This window comes from Rattus norvegicus, chromosome 1, assembly GCF_036323735.1.
Source record: "Rattus norvegicus strain BN/NHsdMcwi chromosome 1, GRCr8, whole genome shotgun sequence".
Taxonomy (NCBI): domain Eukaryota; kingdom Metazoa; phylum Chordata; class Mammalia; order Rodentia; family Muridae; genus Rattus; species Rattus norvegicus.
In genome coordinates this window covers 3,916,028-3,942,351 of record NC_086019.1, presented here as the reverse complement: position 1 = coordinate 3,942,351, position 26,324 = coordinate 3,916,028, and the positions used below count along the sequence as shown (strand labels likewise).

At 43.4% G+C, this 26,324-nt stretch overlaps 2 protein-coding genes across 15 annotated transcripts in view; one reads left to right on the top strand and one right to left on the bottom strand.

The window, feature by feature from the left end:
• Positions 1-10,191, top strand: part of Pcmt1 (protein-L-isoaspartate (D-aspartate) O-methyltransferase 1) — a 48,591-nt gene extending 38,400 nt beyond the window's left edge. For 4 of the 8 annotated variants that reach the window (XM_039102058.2, NM_001398561.1, XM_039102037.2 and 1 more), the window contains 4 exons: positions 1,711-1,831; positions 2,419-2,504; positions 4,119-4,288; positions 8,618-10,191. In XM_039102058.2, coding sequence (XP_038957986.1) covers positions 1,711-1,831; positions 2,419-2,504; positions 4,119-4,288; positions 8,618-8,630 — 390 coding nt within the window. In that variant the 3' untranslated portion in view covers positions 8,631-10,191. Of the gene's footprint in view, positions 1-1,710; positions 1,832-2,418; positions 2,505-4,118; positions 4,336-8,617 lie in introns of all 8 variants that reach the window. The other 4 variants (NM_001398562.1, XM_063282051.1, XM_063282056.1 and 1 more) reach the window with 2 other exon arrangements.
• A 3,647-nt stretch (positions 10,192-13,838) lies between these two features.
• Positions 13,839-26,324, bottom strand: part of Lrp11 (LDL receptor related protein 11) — a 59,849-nt gene continuing 47,363 nt past the window's right edge. For 3 of the 7 annotated variants that reach the window (XM_063282919.1, XM_039103574.2, XM_039103592.2), the window contains 3 exons: positions 24,433-24,642; positions 21,637-21,729; positions 13,839-15,611 (listed from right to left, as the gene is read on the bottom strand). In XM_063282919.1, coding sequence (XP_063138989.1) covers positions 15,457-15,611; positions 21,637-21,729; positions 24,433-24,642 — 458 coding nt within the window. In that variant the 3' untranslated portion in view covers positions 13,839-15,456. Of the gene's footprint in view, positions 15,612-21,636; positions 21,730-22,731; positions 22,914-24,432; positions 24,643-26,324 lie in introns of those variants that run through there. The other 4 variants (XM_039103584.2, XM_063282917.1, NM_001106217.2 and 1 more) reach the window with 3 other exon arrangements.

Here is a 26,324-nt window from a genome sequence, read left to right as displayed (position 1 = left end):
CCATAAGTTCTCCCCTGACCTCTCCATATGTGCCGGGCACATGCCCCTTACGTACAAACTAAATGAGCAAATGTAGTTTAAAAAGGGCTCCGGCTGGTACTGTTTACCAAGCATCTGCCTTCGATTGTTGGTGTTCTGAGTGCTTACCATGCGTGGGTGTTTGCTTGTTTTTCAGATCCTTTATGTGGTGTAGACCCTGTCTCTTCTTACTTTGTACTTGAGATGTGATCTAGAGAATGAGGGGTTTTTATGACTAATGTCAGGCAACTGTGAGTGCTGAATTCAGTCAGGATCTGGTTCAGAGCTATGTAGATTGGGCTGGCGTCTAATTCAGAAGCTCTGCTCTTAAGAGCTGGGATTAAGGGCATGTACCATCAGGCTTGGCTTCTTTTTTCTTTTTTTTAAGTGTTTTCATATTTTTCACTAGTAGCAATAGCATTGGGTATAGAAATTTCACCTCATCGTTTTGTTTTTGATTTCAAACAACTAAGGCTTGCCTCAGATTTACTCTGTACTGACTGGCCATCCTGCCTCAGTTCTTGAATTATAGGATGATAGGTGAGTGCTATAGTGTCTGGCTTCTTAAAGATTTTTAGGTAATAATTGATTTTTCTAAGATTTATTTTATTTTTTGGAGTCAGGGTCTAGATGTACCCTTGGCTGGCTTGGAACTTGTTATGTAAACATAGAAATCTAACTGCTAATAAAAGTAACCATGCACCACCATGCCTGGTCCCAGCAGGTGAGTGAGCAGTTTTAAAATCACCTTCGTCTCTGTTAGGGCTTCACTGTTGTGAGGAGACACCATTACCACAGCAACTCTTATAAAGCAAGACATTTAATTGATGCTGGCTTACAGGTTCAGAGGTTCAGTCCATTATGACAGGAAGCATGGCAGCATAAAGGCAGACATGGTGGAGGAGCTGAGAGTTCTACATCTTGATCCTAAGGTAGCCAGAAGGAGACGTTCTCCATACTGGACAGAGCTTGAGCACAGTGACAAACTTCCTCCAGCAAGGCCACACCCACTCCAACAAGGCCACACCCACTCCAATAAGGCCACACCTCCTAATACTGCCACTTCCCACCAGCCAAATGTTTTCAAATCACCACCCTGGCCCTTAGCTTTTCTTTTTTAAACCTTTCACAAGATCTTTAAAAGTTCTGGATTGTAGATCATTCCAGATATAGTCAAGTTAACAACTGAAAATAGCCGTCACACCCTTTTAGCTAGAGCACATGCACATTAAGTATTGGTAATTAAATCCTACCTCAAAGTTCTGTATTTAGAAATATATTTAGTTTTCTGAGACTGGGTCTCACCATATAGCTGTGGCTGGGTCTCACTGTGTTGAGCAGGCTGGTCTTGAACTCACTCAACACTCAGCTACCTACCTTTGCCTCCCAAGTACAAGGACTAAAGGCTTGTGCCACCCACCACACCTAAGTTCTGGATTTAAAAATTAAAACTAAGAAAAACACAATTTTCTTACTATTATAAGTTTTTGTAATTTAGTTTAACTTTATAATTGCCTAAATAAAAGTACTTCAAAAAAGTAAAAATAGTTATAAACAGAGTTTAGCAGATAAAAGAATTAAAACTTTTTTTTAAATTTCTTATTGGAGAATATGGTTTTAATTAAGGAATTAATGAAACCTCAAAAAAGCAAGTTTAGCCTGTGGACTCCTGAATCATCTTTTGTTTTTCAGGTTGGACACAGTGGGAAAGTCATTGGAATTGATCACATTAAAGAACTAGTGGATGACTCAATAACTAATGTCAAAAAGGATGACCCCATGCTCCTGTCCTCTGGGCGAGTACGGCTGGTTGGTGAGTAGCAGAAGGCTTACTGTTTCCTTTAGAGAGTTTTCAGTTGCACAAGAGCCAAGCATAGAGTCAAGAACTGCACTCTTGGCCGGCACTGAGACACCGAGGAGAAACAGCAGCCAGCCCTTGTCCATTTCAATGGACACAGCGTGCATTGTTTATGATCTTAGCTCATTTTCCAGCTCATCAATGAGGTTGAATTTGTTTGCATTTTGCCCATTGGATTTTCCTTTTGTCAATCGCTTGCCTGTTCAGCTATCCAGTTGCTTGTATTTATCTTTGATATAGGTGTTGTAATGATTACTCTTCTGTTGCTTTGCATAATTTCTCCACCCTTGGTATGCATTTTTATTTTACTGCTATCTTCCTTTTGTTTTCTTGCCTTCCTCATGCTACCTGGGTGCTGTACCACCGAGCTATGTCCCCACCCCGCCCTTGTACCTGTAATTGGTTAGGCTTATTCTTCCCCAGTCTTAAAGATATATGAAGTCACAAAAGTCTCCTACCTGACTGCATTTCCAGCCTCCTGTGTTAGAATCTTCACAAGCAGTCTGACTCTCGCAGGTTTTCAAAGTGTGCCTCTCTTTCAGTGGGCGATGGAAGAATGGGGTTTGCTGAAGAAGCCCCTTACGATGCCATTCACGTCGGAGCTGCAGCCCCAGTTGTGCCCCAGGCAGTGAGTGGGGGTTTGTTATTTCATTTGTGTGTTTTAGTCCTATAAAACTTACTGTTTTTATGTAGCAAGGCAGCAATGAGTTCCAGATGAAGTTCAGAATATACATAGACATGTATTAGAGTAAAGGAAAGTGTCTGTGGGAAGAATTTTGCAGAGAAGTCAAAGAGGATATGATGAGAGCTGAACTGAGTCATTGGAGCCTCCAGCTCAGTCCTCAGGCTGTATCCATACAGCCTGAGCTCAGCACAAACACACTCCCTTGGCTTGGGAACAGGAGGCAGCGTAGGATAGAAAGAGCTTGGCTCATGTAGATTTGAAGCAAATGTGATGCCAAGAAGGTAGAGATGAGAGGGCTGGCTCTGGGAGCAAGCCTGGGGCTACAGGAAGACGTCTCCTACTTCTCATTGTAACAGTTAGAACTCAGGCTTCAAGTATGACTTTAAAGACAGCTGGGTGGTGCAGGTGCACACCTTTAATCCCAGCAGACACAGGCTGATCTCTGAGTTCAAGGCCAGCCTGGTCCAGAGAGTGAGATCCAGGTCAGCCAGGACTACACAGATAAACCCTGTCTTGAAAAACCAAACCAAACAAAAAAAAAAAAAATTAAAAATGGGCAAAAAAAAGATCTGGTGACCAAATTTCCAAATTTTAACCAAAAGCAGCCTTGGGGATAATACTATCCAAAGTGTCAGGTGTCTTACTTTCTGGTTTTGACTAACATAAGGTGGTATGGTATTGTTCAAAGGGCAGCATATAATGTAATCATTTTCAGACCGGAAGGGTAGTCTGGGCCTGTGTTTATAGGAGTGTTCTCATAAAAGCACTGAAGCGTTCAGTCCAGCTTCCTGCTCTCCTGGTCAGGAGCCCTAAACGCAGCCCTGCTATTAGGATTCCCTTACCATTGTCTCAGAGGTGGCCTAGATCCGCTGCAGTCAGATCGCACTTACTGTTGGTCCTCTGTACTTGTCCCTTCTCTGTGCCTCCTTCTGTAAATATCTGGGACACGCTACACTGGCATTGGAGTTCACTGTTGTAGTTTGTTCTGCCCAAACATACTGAGTGCTTTAGCTGCACCAGGTGGCCGTCAGGTGTTATGACGACACAGATGAATGTGACATAGTTTCTGTCATCAGATAACTTGTAGCTTAGTAGAGGGGGAGAAATAAAGGGGTAAGTAGGGAGTTGGTTACTAGAACTGTACTGCTTGTTCTATGTCAACCAATGGGGAATGAATAATATGTTTTGGAGGGGAGGAGGTCCAGAAAGTTGAAAGGGCAGCATTTAAGTTTGCTGTGCTGGATACTATACTAAATCTGTACAATGGAGGAATCACAGGCCCTCTGTTAGAAAAACCAGTAACCTAGAGACGGCTTAAGCGTAGGCAGGTGTGTAGTGTATTATATGTGAGAACTGTGTTGTAAGAGACCTGAACCACTGTGGATTTTGTTATGCCTGATGGTCCTCAAATGAACCCTGGAGAACACTAAAGCGTGACTAAATGAAGTGCGTTTCTGCTTCTGCCCACAGACATTGAGCACTACTCACAGCACTGTCTGATGGAATGGCTGTCTCACATCTGTAACTGGCTGTGCGGGGGTTTCTTTTTTCTCCTAGTTAATAGACCAGTTAAAGCCTGGTGGAAGATTGATATTGCCAGTCGGTCCTGCAGGAGGAAACCAAATGTTGGAGCAGTATGACAAGCTACAAGATGGCAGTGTCAAAATGAAGCCTCTGATGGGGGTGATATACGTGCCTTTAACAGATAAAGAAAAGCAGTGGTCCAGGTGGAAGTGATTTTCTCTTCTGCTCTTTCTTCCTCCACACATTCAAGGTGAAAGGGTGTGGACTTTAAGACCTTAGCCTACAAGAGCTGTTTTTGGGGGCTCCCTTCATGCTACTCCATTAAAGCATCAGAAACTCATGACATTAAAGTGTGACAAGTGTTGCATGGTCTGCCCTTCTTTCAATCTGACTCATTTTAGGATAGGGAGGGTGAGCCCTGGTTGGCCTGGTTGCTCTGTGCTTTGCAGGGTGACCTTGTTTCTCAGACTTTGCTGCATATTCATGTCATGTTTATAGCTGCCGTATGGTTATGGACATACATGCTTTGATATGGAAAAGAGGCCATCATTCCTTGCTTTATTCATTCCCTCTGATACTACTGTGACAAGGAGATAGAAAACTATTTGGAAAGGGAAAAGGTATTTGTCCCAGTTTTCAAAATAATGTCAGAGTCCAGAGAGGAAGTCTGCCTTTGGGTTGATTGCTTTGGGTCAGTCCCTAGGTGTGCATCAGTGGTTTCAGAGGCACTGTAAGAAGTGCATGTGTAGGCATGCTATAGATTAGGACAGCCAATTTTGAGCACTTTTGGATAAATTTGGAGAGGAGAGGGATTCCAGAAGCTGCCCAGTGATAGACACCAGGTCTCACAGCTTGCCTAGAGGGCATGCAGCCCAATGCTGCCCTCACAGCCCCGTCCCCATACCATTGCATCCTCCCCTTGAAAGCTATTGCCTACCTTTGCTCAGTGCCACTGTGTCAGCTGAATGTGTCCTCTGAGGCTGACATGTCTTTTTTCCCCTTTTCTCATGGGCTGACAACATGGTGGAGTGCTGTGCTGTGTTGGTTGAAGCTGGTCCCCAAATAAGGATGGTCTCTCAGTGTCTGCCTTAGTATCCTTCCTAGTTGACAAAAATCTTACTTCAAGAGGTTTTTGGTTTGGTTTGGTTTTTTTAATAAGTGGCAATTTTAGGTACAATGAAACTTTTAATATTACTTTTGTAAAGAAGATAGTCACCACTGAATGACTTTTTAAAATTTCTGTGTGTGTGTGTGTGTGTGTATGTGTGTGTGTGTGTGTGTGTGTGTGTGTGTGTGTGTGTGTGTGTGTGTGTATGCCATTTCATGGGTGTGGAGCTCAGAAAACAACTTGGAGAAGTCAGCTCTCTCCTACTATGTGGGACCCAGGGATTGAGCTCAGATTCTGAGTATAGACAGTAAGTACCCTTACCCACTGAGCTATCTTCCCAGCCTTTGAGAGTTTAACTGCAAAAGTAATAACCTAATTGCTCAATTACTCTTGGATTTGTGGCCGTCTGTAAATATATTAGACCAATCAGGTGCTGCACCCTTACAAAATAAAACAAAAAAACAAAAACCAAACCAAACCCCTCCATTTCCCCATAGCTAGTTTACAGAATTCCGCCTTCCCCATGTGGGACTTTGGCTTGAAGTTGTGTGTTGCTTTGTGCACACTGTCACAGTCTCTGAGTTCATAGGTGCACCTCAGCTGCCCCGCTGTGTCTGGAACACAGTATGCCTATAGTCGTCCACTGCCTCTAACTCAGTCTTTCCAGCCGACTTCTACAGTGGTCCCAAGCCGTGGGTGGGATTGTGATGACCCATTTAGGCCTGAGCACCCCACAGTCACTCATTCTCTGCATGCTGAGTAGTTGCCGGTCTGTGTTTATTACCAACTACTGCAAAAAGGAGCTTCTTTGATGAGGTACAATGAGAAGTCGTTAGACATCTATTTAATACCATTATATTAGCAGACTAATAGCAATAGACTCTCCCCAAGGGCCTGTGACCTGTCTAATCACAGGTTCTGATCCTGACACAAGTGCCAGATGTGGGTCTCATCTTATGGAGTGGGTCTTACATTCGATCAAAAAGTGCTTGCCTACTCCCATGGCATTTGTGCCACGTGTGTACCAGTGGGCGCATCAGACAGTCATTATTGTAGTTTGCAGAATTCACAGCTGATTTCTCCTTTCAGTATAACATTTTCCAGTACTATACAGCCAGGCCGTAGGGATGGATCTTCCAGGTCAGCACCAGCTTGAGTTCCCCATATGTTATGGCTCAAGGATGTGGTGTTTCAGCAATAGGGTCTTGCTGATACTCTGGAAAGTAGCCAAGAGCAATGGCACTAGCCCCTAGCAAGTACAACTGTCCCCCACTTCTTCATAAAGAGAATCTATTCTACTATATATGCTTTAGAGCCCCCAACAAAACAAAACAAACTAAATTCCCGCATCTTCCAGGTTCAGACTGTTAGGGAACAGTGGATTTGAGTTATTTCCTGGTAGTACATCTCATTTGTTCTTGAATGACCCTGTGTATGATTCAGTATTACTAACACAGAGCTATTAAAACAATACAAAACCTACATGTTTGTAACCTACTGGCTAACAAATAGCCATTTTTAAAGAGCCTTCTTAAGTCTTGGGCTACTTTTTATTGTGAATGACCCATGTGTTTACGTCAGATGAAGATAAGCAGGATTTTGAACATTGGGGAAAATTTAGTAACTAGAAAGTTGAATGGATTTGAGAGAATTAGGCTATGTGGAAGTTGAGCATGTTTTCACAGCAAATATTAGCTTTTCTTTGTACCCAAAAATTTTAAATTCTAATCTACAAGCTTGGTTTTTCTTTCTTGAGAACGTGTGAACAAGTCCAGATGTGCCCCAGTAGATTTCTTGCCTAGCATGCTCAGGTTCCTGAGTTTGAACCTCAGTATTCCACACAGAAACAACAACAAACCAAGAAACAAAACAGAACCCAAGACAACAACAACAAAGCATACTGGAGCGGATGTTTGGAAATGTTACTCGTGCTTTAATGGGCTGAATGAATGGAGCAAGTAAAGTGTCTGTAGACTGACAGGCTGACTTGTGCATGGATTACCGCTGAGACTGCTGTACACTAATATACTACTGACTGTCGCGTATAATTAAAACACATGAATGCTGTTGTTAGAAGACTACAGTAGGATGGGATAGAACTGATAATCATATAAAAGATAACCCAAAGGCTGGAAAGTGGCTTGTCTTATAAAGTGCTTGCTGTGCAAAAGAAAAAGGGGGAGGGAGTGCAAGTTCAGATCCCTGGCACCCCATAAAAGCTGGCTGCCATGGAGTGTCTGTAACTCCAGCACTCAGTGGGTAGGGGAAGGGAGAGGCAGGTGGATTCTGTGGGCTCATTGGCCAGCCAGTCTTGAAGATTCAGAAATAGACTGTGAATAAAAATATAAAGTAGGAACTAACCAAGGAAGACACCAGACACTAACATCTGACTTCTATGTACATGTATGTGTACACACACACACACACACACACACACACACACACACACACACACACACACCAGTAATGTAACATAAAAAGGGGTTTACTAGAGAAATAATTGTTTTGGTGTCATTTATAAAACTCACAGGGCACATTATTTGTTAAGCCTTGAACACAGCATCGCCCTGGGACATGAAAGCTCTGACTTCATGCCTCTATCATAGCCACAGCTTTTGTATAGAGTGCCTGGGGCAGTTCCTGTGTCTCTGTTTGCTGCTCACACTTTCTCTATACATAGCATGTAAGATTTTCCCGAATCAGTTGAGATTTAATCATGACATCACACTTATCCCTAAGGAGTGGATTGTTGAGTGATGTTTTTAATCACACAGGTTACCTTCTGTGAGGCTTTCTGGTGCTTTTATTTCCGTGTTTACTGGCTTCATTGAGGTAGAGTTTACATGCCATATAGTTGACTTTAGACTGCGTTCTTATTCCTCCCTCCTCTTGCTGGCGGCTGCTGGCCAGTGCTGCTTTTCTTTGGAGCCGATAAAGCTGCCTTATGAAATCAGCTGACAAGTTTAATCTCGTACCTACAGACTGTGTTTTCTCCAGAGAGTGCAAATAGCCTCTAAAGCAAAAGACTACTCTTTTTATCCAGTTTTGAGACTATAACTATTTAAAAAATTGAACTCTAAATGTTTAGACTATCATATTATAATAAAGTCGATCAAGAAGATGTTCCTAGACAGAAGTCATAAGTTTTCTGAATTTTTTCTCCTCAAAGGAAGAAGTTTTACCTTTAGAATTAAGTAATCAACTTGGGTTTGTGGTTTCCTTCTGTGTTTGGGAGCAGCATGAAAGATGCTTGGAGTGACTGGCGTCCAGTTTTGCTTTGGCTTGGGGTTCAGCAGGCTTTTATTTCTCTTACAGTGTTGCTTGGAATCTGCATATTTTACTGACTTGAGTGTTGTGTCTAAATTGTTAGAGCGCCATTTCACAGCACGTAACTCCTAATTACATTTTCTTCCTTTCTCCCCAGGGACGAGCTGTGAGAGCAACCTGAGCTTGGCCGTCTGTAACACTGCAGTGGATTGCTCATCTCGGTCCTCAAAGCATTGAGAGCCAACAGCATCACCGCTTGTTTTGGACTTTGTTACACTCTTATTTTCAGCATGAAAATGTGTGGTTTTTGTAGGGTTTCCTAATTCAAAACGGTGCAGAGCCAGACTGATAGAGGAGGGCTGGAGAGTGTTAACTTTGTGTTGTTTAACATGCCCACATTTCACTTTACAAATATTAAAAGAAAGGGTTCTCTAACCGGAAAGCTTCGTTTGTGACTTAGTTTGGAAGAGTGGCTTTGCTTTTCTTGGACACTTACTTCTGTTCCAATATTAATTTATGAGATTTCTTTTGTGTGTCAGATAACACCACATTCACAAGTTTAGCTTTCTTGGTAGCAATGTCTGTTAAATGCTACTAAGAAAATAGAGATGAGCTTTCTTCTTAAAGCCTTTGATGTGGCGTCATAGAATAGCATGTTATAGATACCATCAGCTGCTGACACCTTAAAACTAGGTTTGTAAATACTGAAACTTAAGACGATGGCAGGTAGTGTCCCAAAAACACTCAGCTGTTCAGATCGGACATCTCTGATGTAATTTTCCTCTCTCTAAGGATGATAGGAGGCTTGTAGCTCAATATCGTTTTCCCATTTCTAGTTTGCTGCTGGTAATGTATCTGCATCTAACACTCTGTGTAAGCTGTTGTGTCTTTGCACAGTTTATGCAGTGCTGCTTTGCCAAATAAAATAAAAAGCAAAAGAAGCATTGGTGGCCTTTGAATCTGGAAGAACACAGGTCTAGGTCCAGATGCTGCCCACGGCCATGGGGAAACGTTGTATTCTGCTGCTGTGTCTTGTGATAGCCTAGGAGGTAAATCTGCGTAGCATTTGTCCACTCTCTGTGGCTGCATTTCTTCAGGAATGGAGACTGTGTGTTCATTGTTTCTCTCTGCCTTCCTAGCCCAGGGCTTGCTATTTAATAGCTCTGTAGTAATGCTCAGTGAGTGAGGGGTGAGTGTGTATCGGGGAAGAATGGGTGAGCATAAACATACCGAAGTCCACGTCTCATCTGTACATAGATTCATTACCTTAATAACTGTGAATGTCTGGGAAGGCCATGGCCCTTGGAGGATCTTATTTAAATATGCTTTTATATTTTCTAAGAAGACTTTAGTTTTTATGAGGATTCTAGAATTTGAGAGAAGATTATAAGCCCCCAGTAAATGGGGCTAAGCTAAGCGAAGCCTTCCCTCTGTGACAGGGCCCATGGTTCTGACAAGAAAGTTCTTAGTGTCCGAGAAGCCCTTCCCCACTCTTCATGTCATACACACTTCACTGGACAAGTGTCTCTTCGTGGCTTAGGTCTCAGTCCCAGGAAACTAGCATTACCGTGGTCCTGCAGACTTGAAAATCTTACCCAGCTTTGGTTTGCTGCTGGTTGTTGCTTTGGAATCCTGTCAGTGACCCCTGGAGTCCAGGATGCATGGTCATTTGAAGTATGTGTAAAGTCAAATGTTCACTCAGGCTTTAACGCAAATAAATTCTTAAACTTACCCACCAGTCTGGATCCTTGGTAGTCATTGCACATCACCACACGCAAAACAGAAAAAGGCGCTTTCACTTCAGTTTGCAGTCCAGTGAGACAGTTTATAAACAGGCACCATAAACATCTGATTTGTACAGAACTCTGTGCCCCAAGTATTGTTCTTAGTTTATTCTTTCAGAGGCGAAACTTTAGGATATTGAATAAACAGCAGCACTAAGTGGGTGGAGATAGAAATAATGGTTTTAATGAGGTCTGAGCCCTTTAAAAGAGTTGAATTTATGTATGTGTATAAGACAGGTAAGAAATGCCTGATTTTCAGTGTACTTAATTTCCAAAGTGTCTTATTTTCCTTATAGAAAGTACGTCTGGATATAAATAATAAAAAGGGCAATGAAGATACGTTGAGACATTCAATATGATCCTGTGAATACATTTTTCCCTATAGATTTGATCTTCCTAAAGCTAAATCTAGCTCTCATATTTGGGTAACAATATGCTTATGCTGGGGTTGAGTTTCTATTAAGGGCTGCCGCTCTTTCCCAATCAGGAACAGTACATATCAGCACCCTGGGAAAATAACTTACAACTACTGGCCACACAGATACTTAAGACTCCATTCCCCTTGCAGCTGTCATGTTTAATTGTTTATTTGAGGGAGGTGTGGGGGGACAGCAAGATGGCTCAGTGGGTAAAGAGGACTGCTGCCAAACCTGAAGACCGGAGTTTCCACCTCCCAGGACTCACAGGGCAGAAGGACAACTGACACCTGCAGATTGTTCTCTGACCTTCAGGCGTCAGTGGCACTTGCCTGAAATCCCAGCACTTGGAAGCAGGAAGGGTCAGAAGTGATCCTTGGCTACACAGCAAGTTCAAGGCCAGCCTGCACTCCATGAGACCCTGCCTTAAAGGAAGAAAAGAAAGTTCCTACAGTGCATCTCTTTACTAAAACATCTTATACATTGAGTGGATTCTAAAATAGAGTAATTTTTTTTTAAGTAATAACTCTGTAAACTCTTCAAGCAATCCTTAGTGTGTGATTACCACCCAGGGGGTAATTCCTCAGAGTTTCTAAGGCCTTTCTCTCTCTCTAGAAGTGGTAGGTTTTTCTAGTTTTGGTAGTTTAGTGTGGCACTAAAGGAATTCATGGCAGTGTGGTCACCCAGCATTGATAAACAAATGCAAGCATGGGTCATCTTACGATTGTTGTAGAACTCAACAGGCTGACAGCTTGTTTTAGGTAAGCACTTAAACTCTTGCAGCATTCAAATCATTTCTTAATGCTTACTGTGTTCCTAAAGACCTAATAGCTTAATGTGTTCTGTAGTGGAGCCGGGCCCTGACTGGGCCTCTACCATTTTTCAGAAAGATGGTAGTCTCTTGCCCTTTGCCTTCTTAAAGGTTGCCAGTAAAAGGACTCACTTGAAAAGGGCACTGGCCCAAGGAAGCCTATGACTGTGCACTGTAATATAATAAAATGCAAATGAAGTCTAATAATTTGTTCATCTTGAATTCTTTGGTCTTGTTACTACAGTTGCTGGTTGGCTCTCCCTTCCCCACCAACCCTGAAGTTCAGCTTTTTAACTGTGTTTTGTGCTCACATCAAGATTTTGTGCAATTCCTTTGTTTGTGGGGAAGAAATCAGGATAATTGATGTTACCCTGTCAGTACTTACAGGGTTGGCGAACACTGGGAGCCTCTGGTATCTGCTTTACTTTCCAGTCTCCCTCTTTTCTGTCATTCTGCGTTTGAGGTCCTCCCTTGAGGGCTGAGAATCTGAAGAATTTATTCAGACGGTACTAACCGGAGGAACATGACACACATGAAAACTGTCAAACGGTTAGGTGGTGGCAGAAGAAAGGACATTTGAATTTCAAACAGGCTTGAGGCTCCATACACATTTGGCCGTGTCTTCCAAATTTTATTTTTCTTTTTTCTCCCCTACTGCTATTGATTTAAGCATTCTCATTATTTCACAAGGATTTTTACCTAGAAATTATGTAGAGATCGAGAGAGCTCAGGTGGTCAGTGCTGCATGAATCCACAGCTTTAAGCTATGGCGCACTACATTATGATCTTGGCTCCAGTGAACATCTAGGAGCTGGGCAACAGAATTGAAGAAAGCAGGCCAGGAAGTTAAAAGATGGGTGTTATGCGGCATCTGAATATTTCTGCCCCATATACCCCAGACAAAAAGGCTGGAGGCATCATGGCCTCAGATTGGCTCATTCACTGTTCTGATCTATCCTCTGCACAGGCCTCTGTGATGATACATTTGAGTGATGGCAGTCCAGTTTTGTCAGTAGAACTGTTGAAGAACACCACCACAGTGTAAAAGAGCACTTGAAGCAGCTTTTATACCCAACGGTTTTTCCTAAGCCATTTTGTAAATTGTTTTTATATTAAAATTAGGTTGTTCATACACTGGGTCTCACTGTGTAATCCTGGCAAACCTGGATCTGCCTGCCTCTGCCTCCCAAATTCTGGGATTAACTACATCACCTGGTAAAAATAGAATTAAACAATGCTGCACGGTGCTTGGGATCTCAATGTCCCTATGTCTCAATGTCCCTATTCAGCCCATTTATGAGACACCTGCTGTGGGTCTAACTTTTCTATCACCCTTGGTTTCCTGCTTAGCCAAGAACTCTTAACAGCATTTAGCCCCAGAAGTCACTGTGACCTTACCCTTTTCACCCAACTATGGTGAAGAGCTAGGAGAATAAACCATGACGTAAGAAGTTTGAAGCCAGTTAAGCCAGCTTCATGAAGCTATTTGTGCTTTTCCCTTGGTGGATAGCTAGAGCAGTTTTCTGTTAGAAATCCTCATTGAGGTTTAAACAGACAAAAAACCTTAAACTGTACAAGCTTGGGGTCCAAAAGCATAAGGGTAGTTGTGCTAGGAAGTGATCTAAATGGAAACAGAACCTAGACATTAAGAGATGAGGGGCGATAAGTTACAACCACCTGTAGTCTCAAGCTCAGGGTCAAGGCTTCTGTTAAGAGCGAGCATCCCTGGGATGACTGTGAAGGAATACATGAAAGGAAGGACTCAGTCTGTATGGTGTTAACACGAGCAATCCAGTCAACCCAACAGGCAGGCCGCCTTGGACAGCCATCTTGAGGGGCAAATTATGGACCTTTGTGTTTGGATTGAGGGAAAATACAGGAGAGAGCAAAATCAAGTGAAAGGTGTTTGTGTGACAAGAGAGCAAGGGGGACAAACAACTTCTCTGTCATTACAAGGAAAAGAAGGGAAAACTTCCTACCCAAGAGACAATATCTCAGAAGTAAGTGACATTAATCAAAATGGCTCATGGAAGAACCAAGTTGACAAGTGAGTTTTAAGCTTCTGGATAGGACTTAAGGAAATCTGTGATGCAGCATGTTTAAGAGGTAACACATGGGCATTGTTTCTAAACTGAGGGAGAATGTAAATCAGAGACTCGCTGATACAATGACTCTTCTAAGCCTCGCCCAGGCTCCAGATAAGGAGCACGAACTACCTAGGGCAGGATCTTCTCCAGCAGACTTCATATGGCTTGGGATGACTCCCTACAACCTTTGTTTCCCTTGGTGAAAACAGAGTTGGTAAGATTAAATCCAAATGTTACAGTTTGGGCAAATCTAGTAACCTAGAATTTATAAGACAGGATCTTTTTTAAAGGCATAAGAATAAAATAGTTTATTAAAGGACTGGAACATACAAGGCATCTTTTCTCAAGTACTTCAAAACAAAAGCAATACTAGATTGTAGTTAGCGTCTTTTTATATAAAAGATGTGCAGAAAGAAACATGCCTTATCAGTTTCTATTCACTGGGTATGGCTATAGGTGACCTCTATAAAAGTGAGCCGGACATCATCACAGAGTGTACGTGAGTTCACTCACACCGTTCATCTCTATTGCTCAGCTCTAAACAGTCAGAAAAGGCTAGAGTTAGAGTCTCGAGAGACAAAAGCAAACATTTGTTTTTCTAAAACTACCCTTTTATTAATACATTTCAATAGGTTATATTCCCTCACCAAAATCAAACCCCTTGTTAAAGGGGCCACCTACTTTACATTGAGTCTAAAGTAACGAGACTACGAGACTACGGTGTTTTTCAGTGTTTTGTAATGTTTGCCACTTAGGGTAAAGAACTAGGAACATTGTGATTATAAATGGGCACCACACTGTGCAGTCCCCTCAGAGTGACCTCTAGAGTGCATAACCTGGCACTGAGTGGGCGACAGGAAAGTCTACCTTTACTGTCTACAAACTTAAAGATGCTAAATGGATGCTAGTTTCCTGCAAAGGCGCATTTGTGCAAAAGTGCTTCCTGCTCTGTAAATACATCCTGACATTAGCTGATTGTACGTTGTAACATTTTAATAACATGAAGAATGGTGAGGGCAGGGGTATAGATCAGTGGTAGAGTGATTGCCTAGCACAAACAGGCTCCTGGGTCCCTCCTGCCCTGCAGAACACATGAAGGGAAGCCTCTGGCTTATCCCATTGAAAAGCCTGTGACACCGGGACTTGGTGACACTTTCACAAACACCCAGACATTGCCGTTTGGATTGATAATTTGCACACACTACTCCACACCGAGAAGCAGCACTGTGCAGATTGTCCTCACATATCCCATGGCCAGGATTCTATTTGCTTTTGCCTGCCAGGTCCTCTCCTTTGCTGCCAGCTTGCTCTCTTTCCATGACCACCTACAGTCGCCCCTAACCAAAAGGGATTCTTCCAAGATCAGCCAGATGTGGTAGCTACTACCATGGTCTGATGTCAGAAGCATAGGGTGGGTCAGGGTGGAGAAGCCATATTCCCCCACTGTAGGACATTGCTGAGGTATTCAGGATGTTTATAGCATCCAGACATGCCATTGGTAACGTCTCACTGAGTGTAAATTCACCTAAGGTCCCTTCTCAGAGGTATTTGGCAGAGGAAAGGAAAGTGGAGCTCATGAGAACTCAGTGGAGAAGAGGGCCAGAAGACAAGGGAAGTTGCTAGGGGCCAGCAGTTGGCACCTCACAAATGAAAGGCAGGACTTCCCTCTGTCACCTCGTGACGTGCTCTCTGTCTCAGCAAACAAGCTTCCATCTCACGAGTTCCTCTCTACCCTTTAAGACACTGTCCATCCCAGGAAAACGATTTCAGGATAAACCAAGGCTTGTGTTTGCACCGTCTTCTAGCACAGTTCAAAAACAGAGTGTCTTAATGATAGAACCCAAAGAACAGATCGTAAGTGGTGCCCATCCCTGCCCCCAGCCGCTCAAATAACTTTATTACAGATACATCCCATTGATGAGGTAGTCGGATTCCTCAGATGTAATGGGACGGGCTTTCTTAAGTTTCTGCTTCACCAGTCGGAGTCGGCATGTCACCATGAGAAGTAACAAAGCAGTGATGGCCAGACCCAGTGCCAGGGGCAGCACTGCACCTATGCGAGGTTTGAAAAAGAAAGTGTCGGTAAGTGGTTGGCAACAGTGGTGGCTACTGGCTACTATATGACACTTGGCATGCATTATTGTACCCCATCCGAAAAACTCCAGTCGATGCTAGTTTCACTGTTGCTTTCTGATTAAGGAACAGGGAAGTTAATTCCCCTGAGTACGTGTAGTCTTGAACCAAATTCTCTATCAGGTTCTTACAATTTTTTTTTCTTTACAACACTGGCATCAGGAGTACATTGCAGCGACATCAACCTTATCTCCAACTATACTAGAGACTGTTAACATGAGGAATGTTTTCAGTAGGGTCATACATGACAGGTATAGACACACGCAATCATCTTCTCATTAGCTATAGTCTAACGCCTGATTTCTGGTAGAGCTTAAGATATTCACTTACAGGGCATCAGAGATGGTGCTAAAGATAAGAGCACTTTCTGAGGACCCAGGTTCAATTCCCAGCACTCACACGGCAGCTCACAAGCATCTGTAACTCCAGTTCCAGGGAATTCGATGCCCTCTTTTGGCCTCCACAGGTACCAAGCACTTGTGTGGTACCGAGACATACATGCAGGCAAAACACCCACATACATAGTGAGATTAAAATTTTAAATTATCATTTTTTTAAATCAAGGGAACATACTATCCTCCAGTCGACCATTTATTGAAAACTAACCTCAAATATGCTGGTATACTTGGTCAGCTCTAAAAACATATGCATATAGGCACACTAAACAAACCAAGCAGATTGTGTGTGTGTGTGTGTGTGTGTGTGTGTGTGTGTGTGTGTATAATAAAAGGAGGCCATGAATTTCCCAGGGGTGGGGGAAGCATGGGAGAAATAGGGCGCTGATATCATTACATTTTAATTGAAACTAAAATTGTAAAAATCTGCTGGTGTAATGTTGGCTACTGGTTTTCCCATGGGGCTGGTCTTATGTAGTAGTAGCCTATAGTCTTACAGAGTCTGGAAGAGGCCTGGTAGATCGGTCTCCAGTCACAGTAGTTTCTATTCTTAGTTTGCTCTACACTGGTGTAGGGCCAGTTTGTGATATGGTGGGATGATTTTTAGTTGCGCCCTCTTGCAACTGGGGAAACTAGAGGAGCCAATATAGCCATGTACCGTTCTATTCTGAAACATTTCATTCTGTTTACTTATCTGTGTTCATTAATAGCTTTCCGTGTGCCAGACACTGGCCTAAGGGCTACTAATCAAAAATAAGCAATTTTTGTATTGGTTGCCTACAAAAATACCTAGCCCCAAGGATACAATAATACTAAGTGCTGAATTTATAGCTGAAGTAACTCAATGCTCACAACCCCACAAGCTGGTTAATGTTGTACCCATTTTACAAACAATGAAAACTGAGGCATCTAATACCATATCATCTGTGGTGGAATACCCCCCACCCATTCAGTACAGAGCCTGTGGTCTAGCCCCTACAGTGCTGATTTCTACAACAGGGATGTGAGAACATGTCTGAGTAACTTAAGGCATCTATTAGAAAGACTACAGTGTGGCTAGAGAGATGGCTCAGCGGTTAAGAGCACTGACTGCTCTTCCAGAGGTCCTGAGTTCAATTCCCAGCAACCACATGGTGGCTCACAACCATCTGTAATGAGATTAGATGCCCTCTTCTGGTGTGTCTGAAGACAGCTACAGTGTACTTACATATAATAAGTAAATCTTTTAAAAAGAAAAAGAAAGACTACAGTGAAATATTGTTACGATGACAGAGTTGTATTTGAAACTCTAATAGTGGGGAGAAGTGTCTGCCTATAGGTAAGATTTTGCTAGCGTGATTTGGGTCTTATGTGGGAGCTCAGTTTGGGAAAGGAGGAAGATAAGTTTGTTACATGTTTGTTCTTGAATATATATGTGTACTTTGGAGCATTTTCTGATTAACATGCCTATAGGATGGTAGTTCTCAACTTTCCTAAGGTTGCAACCCTTTAAGACAGTTCTGGGTATCTGCTTGTGGGCAGACCCTCCCGGAGAAGAGGAGTAGTTTCTCATATTTCTGATGGCCTTAGGTGACTCTTTTATTCAACCCCAAAAGGGTTGCAACCCACAGGTTGAAAGATCACAGTTGTAGGGGAGTCCAGCAGTATTCCCTGAAGCTTCTCAGTTATCTGGTCTAGGTACCTAGAGGCTGTCAGCATAGAGGCCTTGGCTGCTGCAGGGAACGTGAGATCAATAGAGAGAAAGGAAGACCCAACAGGAGCCGGCTCCATGGACAGGAGTCAGAGGAGAAACAGAAAGGCAGCAGAAGTCACAGAGTGGCTCAGGTATAGCATGCTCTACAGGGTGGGGCCTGGGAGTCCACTGGATTAGCAAATAGAAATTTATTTACAGGAGACTGGGCTACTTAATGTTTTGTGCACTGAAAGAGACACGTTTGCTTGCAGCCACAGAGGCTACGAACCTGTGGCGAGAGGGAGACTAAAAGATGACCACAAAATACAGCCGAGGAGATGGCTACATCAAGATTCAGGAGAGGCAGCCATGGATGGGAACACCTTTCTCCTGGAGGAAAAGAAGAGCGGATGGGATGAACAGACCAGTCTGTTTGAGGATTGGTAGCTGAGGTAGTTCCCTCTAGACAGCTTTCATTTTAGGCACTTAAAACTGGCCTCAGATACAGCCAGCCTCATCTTGACACGACCTGGAGCTGATCTCACACTAAAGGACTTTAAAAAACTGCAGGTTAATATCAGAATACAAAGAACAGTCCTGTGTCTAGAGCATAAGGAAGAGTGTGGAAGTTACTTTAGTGTCCACAGGTAGCAATCAAGTCTTAAGGTAAGGAAACTGGCAGCCAATGCACAGCTTAGAAACTGGTTCTAGAACCACCTCCTATCCACAGCCCTGCAGTCTGGAAACATCCAGAACCCACTTCTCCTCCTTGCATGTGACCTGGGGGTGGGGGGATTACAGCCACAGCTGGCTCCTAGTGCCATCCTGATGAGAGACGTTTTTCAAAGGATTAAGTGGCCTACAAGTGTCAGATCAAGACAAAGAGAAAGACTTTGTTCTCCTGATAGGAGCTCGGAAACCCCTAACCTGTTCAACTTGGAGTCCAACAGCCCCAGTTCTGCCTGTCCATGGAAGGTCTGTTTAGCCTCCGAGTCTGGGATGGTCAAAAATGAAAACCACTGTTTAGGCTAAAGGTGGGGAGCAAATTTTGGGTGGACACCTCAATCTCAATCCTGACCCTGTGGCTCAGGCCCATAGAGCATGACAAAACAGGTATGAAATTCATGAAAATATCTATTTTTTCCAAATCAGGTATGAGGTTGCTAATTCCTGTTTAGGTCTCTCTCCTCTCTACTTCCCCCTCCCTTTCCTTTCCTCCCTCCCCCCATCTATAATACAGTACTTGCCAAAATACTAAAACGTATTCTTTTCCTTTTAAATTGAGTTGTGTGTCTGTGTAGTTGTTGGAGTGCTCATACCCATTTGTGTGTGGTGTTGTGGTGTGTGTGTGTGAGTGTGTGTGTGAGGTTGCTCTCCACCTTATTTTCTGAGACAGTGTCTCTCACTGAACCTGGAGCTGTACTGACCGGCTAGTGAGCCCCGGGATCCTCATATATCTACCTCAAAGTGCTGGCATTACAGGCATACGCCACCACATCTGGGCTTTTCCCTGGGCACTGGGGATCTGAACTCAAGGACTCATGCTCACACAGTAAACACTTTACACATTGAGCCATCTCTCCATTTCGGCAGTGTTCTTTTCTTTTCTTTTCTCTTCTCTTCTCTTTCTTTCTTTCTTTCCTTTTTTGTTTTGTTTTGTTTGTCCCCATAGCCCTGGGAACTCACTATGTAGCCCAGGCTAGCCTCACCTTTGTGGCAGTTGCCCTGTTTTAGCTTCTGGAGTGCTGCTGTTACACAGCCACCTCACCCAGCTTCTTTGCCTTTTTGTTTAGATATATGTAGTGTGTGTGTGTGTGTACATGTGTCTGCAGGTCAGCGGTCGACAGAGTATCTTTTGTTATCTCACTCCACCTTATCTTTTTAGACAAGGTCTCTCGTTAAACCCAGAGCTCATCTACTGGCTAGAGTGGCTGCTCAGTGAGCTCCAGGGACCCATCTATGGCTCCCTAGGGCCAGGGTGACAATACCTGTGTGACTGTGCCTGGCTCTTCCGTGGTTGCCACAGAACATATATACAGCAGGGGCTTTACTGACTGAGCCACCTTCCCAGCCCCTAGTTTTTTTGAAACAGGATTTTGCTATATAGTCTCTGCTAGTCACACACTTGTGAGCCTCCCTCCTACCTCTGTCTCCCAAGGTACAATCCTAAGGAGTAATGTTTAGTTGACATAGTTTCCTCAATGCTTTCAGTTTGGGTGATATGAAATTATTTTCCCCCCCAAATCCTTCTAAACTACAGTGATAGGGTTGTTAGTAACCATCTAAGGTGAACCCTCTCTTACTGATACCCATGCTTAAATGTGTATTAAAATGTTTTAGTAAATTATAGCTCTGTTTCATAAGAAAGTTCTAAGATGATGAAATATCTGGTCTGCTTGTATGAGTCAGAATAATATTTCAAAGCATCGAAACTAGGGAGAGCAGCAGTGAATTAGAACTGAGCCTCCAGAGACAGTGGCATGGCTCCACTGTTGACGGGTGATGGGGAGTCTAATTCTAACACTTGGAGACAAGCCCCATTCAGGAGGGCGGCAGTCTGCAGGGGGACCCAGATGGGCATCTGACATCTGTACTTGTGCTCAGACATCAGTTGGGTAAGAATTGCATTTTGGTATTGTCCAGCTATGAAAAGGAGACCAGAGATGTTGTACAAACACTACAAAGAATATTCTAGGGCAAGAAGACAGCTTCACCCATGTTCAGATCGATTAGGAATTCCGTTTTGTTCTGCTAGGTCTTTCTTTGCCGTTTTGGCATTCAGGATTCAGGCCCTCTCTACAGGACTGTCAGTGTGCTTCCCTTCCAGTGATGGAGCTGTCCTTTCAGGCATCAGTGTCCCCCTGCCTCAGGCACTTTCCACATTCCTGTCCTGTTCTGTCGTTAAGAGCACACAGTCTCTTCCTCTCGCCCTTCCTTCACACATAACTCAACCTTAACAGCCATCATTACATCTGAACCGTGTAGTACATGCTAAACACTGCTGTGTCCACCTTCCACAGCCTCCCTGTGAGGCAGGAACAGTCACTACTGTCACCTTCGCCCAAAGTCACGGGGCACAGAGGGAAGAATCTGGCTGGTTAGGTTGAGTACCAGAGCCAGAATTTCAACTGTGGTGTCTGATCAGTCCTGGAACTAGCTCTGTAGACCAGGCTGGCCTTGAACTCCTGATCCACCTGCCTCTGCCTCCTGAGCGCTGAGATTAAACATGTTCGCCACCATACCTGGGTGTGCCTGTATTCCTAGCCTCCATGTCACAAGTGTGACTTTTCCCACATTGTGATCCCTGGAAGTGTATGGGAAAGATAAAGTAAGAGCTGGTGACAGTAGGTCGCTGTCACGGGCACCATGATGCACTGCGACCTTGAAGATAAGACAATTCTGATCAGTGGACGACTGCTTCAGCAGGAACTCTCAAGTGTAAGAGGATATCTTATGCATTGTATGGACAAATCACCTGTCAATTAAAAAGCCTCTGGCCTTCGTATGGGAAAGGATAGAATAGAAGATGGGACGTCTGAAAGGCAGAAGAATTCTGAGATAGAGCCAGGAGTGGGAGGAGTTTCTGGAGAAGATGTGGGGAGACAGAGACATGATACCCGAGCAGAGGCAACCAGCCACGTGGCAGAAAGTAGATTAGTATAAATGGGTTATTTTAAACTAGTAGTTAGTCAGGGAACGAGCCTAGGTATTTGTAAATAAATTGTGAGTCTGCGTCATTACTCTGGGAGCTTGGGGCTGGGAGGGAAAACAGTCTGTCTTGCAATACTCATGGCTCCACCTGACATCTAGCCAAGGCTTAGGCAGGCGGTCCCATGTGCCTCACAACTCAGTAGTGTGCTTCCAAGGGATACACTGACCTGCTTCTGGGGCTGGGTGCTCCCCTCGTGCTTGGTCACTCTTAGACTTGAGATCGTATTTTTCTTCTTGATTCTTTCCTGAGGAATTACTGTCTATGGAAAGCAAACAGACATATGCTAAAGGGACATTCAAGGCCACAGGAAGTAGGAAAAAGGTTTCTACATGATGCACATTAAATGTAGAACTACAGTTTATTTATTTTTTTAATTCAGGTATGTGTATGACATGCATGGGGGTGCCCACAGAGGCCAGTTGTGAAATCTCCTGGTGTACGGACTGGGAAGCAAACTTGGGTTCTCTAGTTGACCACTCGTTAATCTCTTCAGTCCCTTGTTTACTTTTTAGAAGATGGACCTTGGCACCTTTAGGAAGCTGGCCATTTCAAGATGGAGCTGAACGTCTCCTTCTCTGCAACTGGCTGTCAGAGCCTCACAGAGGTGGGTGATAGACGCAAGCTTCACGCTCTCTATGAGAAGCGCCTAGTCACAGAAGCAGCGGCCGCCGCTGAGTGAGGAATACATGGGCTATGTGTTCGGAAGCAGGGGTGAGAATGACAAACAAGGTTTCCCCATGAAGTGTGAGGTGTCCTGACCCATGACACAGTGCGCCTGCTGCTGAGTAAGGGGCAGTCTCATTACAGACCAAGGATAACTGGAGAGAGGAAGCCCATGTCTGTTCAAGGATGCATTGTGGGTGCCGTCTGAGCGTTCTCAAACTTATATTCTTGCTTATTGTTAAAAGTGGGGGAAGGATATTCCTGGACCGACGAATATCACTGTGCCTCAGTGGTTAGTGTACAAAAGAGCTAGGAGAACCTGAAGGTTTTTGATCTCTCTAAGGAAGACGATGTCCACCAACATGCTGCTTGAAAGCCCTCAAAGAAGGTAGGAAGCCCAGGACCACAGCGCCCAAGATTTGGCAAACATTATTCGACACATCCTGTGACTCAGGCACCGATATATTGAAGACACGATGCACTAAGTCAAGTGAGGAAGGGGCTGCAGGATGTGCTAAACTACAGCCAAGGAGACCAAGGCTCCAAGGAAAAACACCACAAAACAGATACAGATTGCCAAGACCTGTGGGCTGTGGCTGCTGAGCGCCCTCCTTCAGAGTCCAGCCAGAGATAAGCACTGAAGAGCAACAAGAGTTCCTTTTGTACCTTTGGCCTCCTGGCTGCTGCACCTGGTTCCCCTGTCTCCCCTCGGTCTGGACTCTCCCAGATGTTCCTGCCTCTGGCTGTGCCTTCCCACATATCCATAATAAACTTTCTCTTCTACCATAAAAGTAAAAAAATAAAAAATAAAAAATAAACTCGTAAAAAGAATAAAAAGTGAATGATCAGACTTGAATCTCCAAGTAAATAATAATGTCCTTAAAGCTGGTGGAGTCGTTTACTATGTATGAGGCTCTGAGTTGGACTCCCAGTGTTATATAAAAAAATAAGTAAATATATGTCCTAAAAACAAAGACCTTTTATATAACAGTTGCCCCAAAGATGAGCTATGGTCTGAGGCGTTGGCATATTTAGTAGAGGAAGAACATCACACCTGTATGCAGAATTTTTTTTGTGCAGCTCAACGCCTCGAAGGACTTGGCTGATCTGTTACAGAACCCACCAGTTCTTGAGTTGCCAATAACTGGAGCCTATGTAAACGGGCACACAACTCGCCTTTATACCACTCTGTAGGCCTGGAAACCCGATTTCCTTCCTCCAGCTACAAGAAGACAGCATTGTTAATGAGTGGCTTGGACCACACAGAGAACAGGCCCTGCAGCTGCAGCCACATTGATGACAGTCTGGCCTTTGTGCCATGAGGCGCTGAGCAAACACAGGCCACACTGGAGCTCTGTACTCCCAAATGCCAGGGGCTCAGGGCACGCGTTCACTGTGTAACCAAACATTTATACGTGCCCTATATAATCTTTAAAAACCTGTTTCTGAGGCCGAGGGTGTATTTCAGTGGGTCAGTATGCTTTGCATATAGAAGGCCCTGACTTTAACCCTCATCACACATATAAAAAACGGTGCCTATCACTGAACACATACAGAGATTGTTTTTCTTGTCATTAGTCCCTAAAAAATACAGTATAAGAACTACTTATTTAGCTCTTACATTATGTAAGGAATGATATGTAATTTGGAGGTGGTTTACAGTGTACAGGAGGATGTGTATAATGCCATTAACTTTTCTTACAGTTGTTTATTTTGTATGTAAGTAGGGAGCGGGCATGCATGTATGCCATGGCTATGTGTAGAGGTCAAAGGAAAACCTGCACCACTCAGTTCTCTCCTTCTACCAAGTGAGGCTGCCTTGGGTGTGGAACTCAGGTTGTCAGGATCTGCAGCAAGTGCCTGTATTCACCAAGCTGTCTCACAGCCCAGTATTGCTACTTTTATACACGGGACTTGAGCATCTTTGAACTTTGGTTCTCACCAGTCCTGGACCCATCCCTCAGGGACAGCAAGGGAAGACTTTTTACTTCCCACTAGTCAACAGTTCACTTCTGCTTGGTGCTGGGGTTCAAATCAAGGCCTCTGGACACAAGACAAGAGATCTTCCACTTACACACAGCTCCAGAGTTCCTTAATTGTAAACTCATTGGTACAAATGTCAGGGTTGTTTGTTTTGTTTTGTTTTGTTTTGTTCGGCCAAATTCTTCATTTCAATTTTCATCATTTTGTCTTTGGAGCACATTTTCCTGATGGTCTTCAAGCATTACATAAAACTTTGAACCGTATTAACATCGATGAATGAGAGACTAATCATGGAGTGATCATGTTGAGTCCTTACCTGGCTGGACAGGGTTGATCTGACTCTCTGGCGCCTTCTGGGTGGGCTGGATCCTCTTCTCTGGGTGGGATACAGTAGCTGGTTGGTTGTGGGTAGTGGCTTTCTGGGATTTCTCCAACCAGGGGTCTCCTTCACCTTCATTTAATCCTGTGGCTCCTGGCTGGGCAGAAGTAGCCACTGTGTGTGTCACCAACTTGCGGTCAAGAGCCACTGTGGAAGAACTCAGTTACTTGCTGGGTTCCCTTCCTTCCTTCCTTCCTTCCTTCCTTCCTTCCTTCCTTCCTTCCTTCCTTCCTCCCTTCCTTTCTTCCTTCTTTCCTTCCTTCCTTCCTTCCTTCCCTCCCTCCCTCCCTCCCTCCCTTTCTTTTTTCCGTGTGTGTGTGTGTGTGTGTGTGTTCTACATGCTTTTCCTGTTGTTATTAAACACATATAACAATCATTAAATAATAGTGCACCCCCTTTGGAGCAGATATCTGCAGATCTATGAAGATATACTGTCTTGTAGTGATGCTATATAAACAAATAGATGACTTTGTAAGTCTTACGATCCTATAAGAATTCCTAAAATTATAACGGTGATTATTAAGCTCTTTTATAGTTGGATTGCTATTACGTCTTTCTCTGGTAATTAAAACTGCAGTGAGAACTCTGCCAGTCTCCCAAGTGTTACCAGTTAATTGCTCTTAGATGGTAACCAGACTTTCTCCTACTCAGAGCACATTCCAAGAGGTTGTAAAGCAATTAACCAAACGTCATAAAAAGGGAACTAATGATTTATTATAGGTGCTAGGACAGAGGATAAAATATCGACTGGGTTTATCTATACAAAACTTCACTAATAACTTAGTTATGGTTTTAAACCTTCAGTGAGCCTATGGAGCTGTGACAGGTGATGGATGTTTAGCCAGATAATTACTCCTGATGGATATGCATGTAAACATTCTGTAGTAAAATTCTATTTCAATTTATGATTTGATTTTTTTGTGTGAACTTGTGATGAACTTTGTAACATGTGATCATGTATTCTGAATAATGTTTAAGTGCTGAGGACAAAGAGTCAGAACTCAGCTGAGGAGAACTGAGCTAAGAAGGGCTGAGCAGAGGAGAACTGAGCTGAAGAGAGCTAAGGAGAGCTGAGCTAAGAAGAAATGAGCTGAGAGAGAACTGAGTTGAGGAGGAGTTTTTAGACAGAACACTTTTTAGACAGAACTGAACTCAAGAAGAACTTAGAGAAAAGGCATTGAGAATAAGAGCATTGTTAGGACATCAGAGCAGGAGGAAAAAGCAAGATTAGAAGGAAAATGCAGAGTGGATTAATTTAGAAACTATAGGTTACATAATAAACTAAGAGAGCAATGTGCAGAATGCAGGTGGAAAGAGGAAAAAAGAAGAAGCTGTAGAGAGCAGAAGGAGCAGGCAGGCTTCTCCTTACCATGGGACAGAACAGGTCATTTCTTAATAACAAGGCAGACTTGGTCTTATTAAAAGGAACAAGCCCCCCCCCCCCCTTTTTTCTTTTTACAACCTTGGGTTTAATTCATTTAGCATTAAAAGGGTAGAAGCTTTTTCTTTCTCTATGCAATAAAGATTGGAGCTCATTTTTTTTTCATCCAGAATGAGTGAGTTCTTTCTGCACTTGTGCTTGGTCTTTTGCTCCATATGCATATGTAAGTATGGATGTGTGTGTAAGTATGTAAGTGTGAGAATGTATGCATGTGTGTAAGAATGTAATTGTGAGAATGCATGTAAGCTGAGCCCACTTGCTTTGAGTAGAAATGTATAAATGCGCATTCAGGAATCTATATATGAACCTACATATATATGAACCTACATAAGTTTATGCATATTTGCCTAAGTAAAAGTTTTTCCTTTGGCAAGCACTATTCACTTCT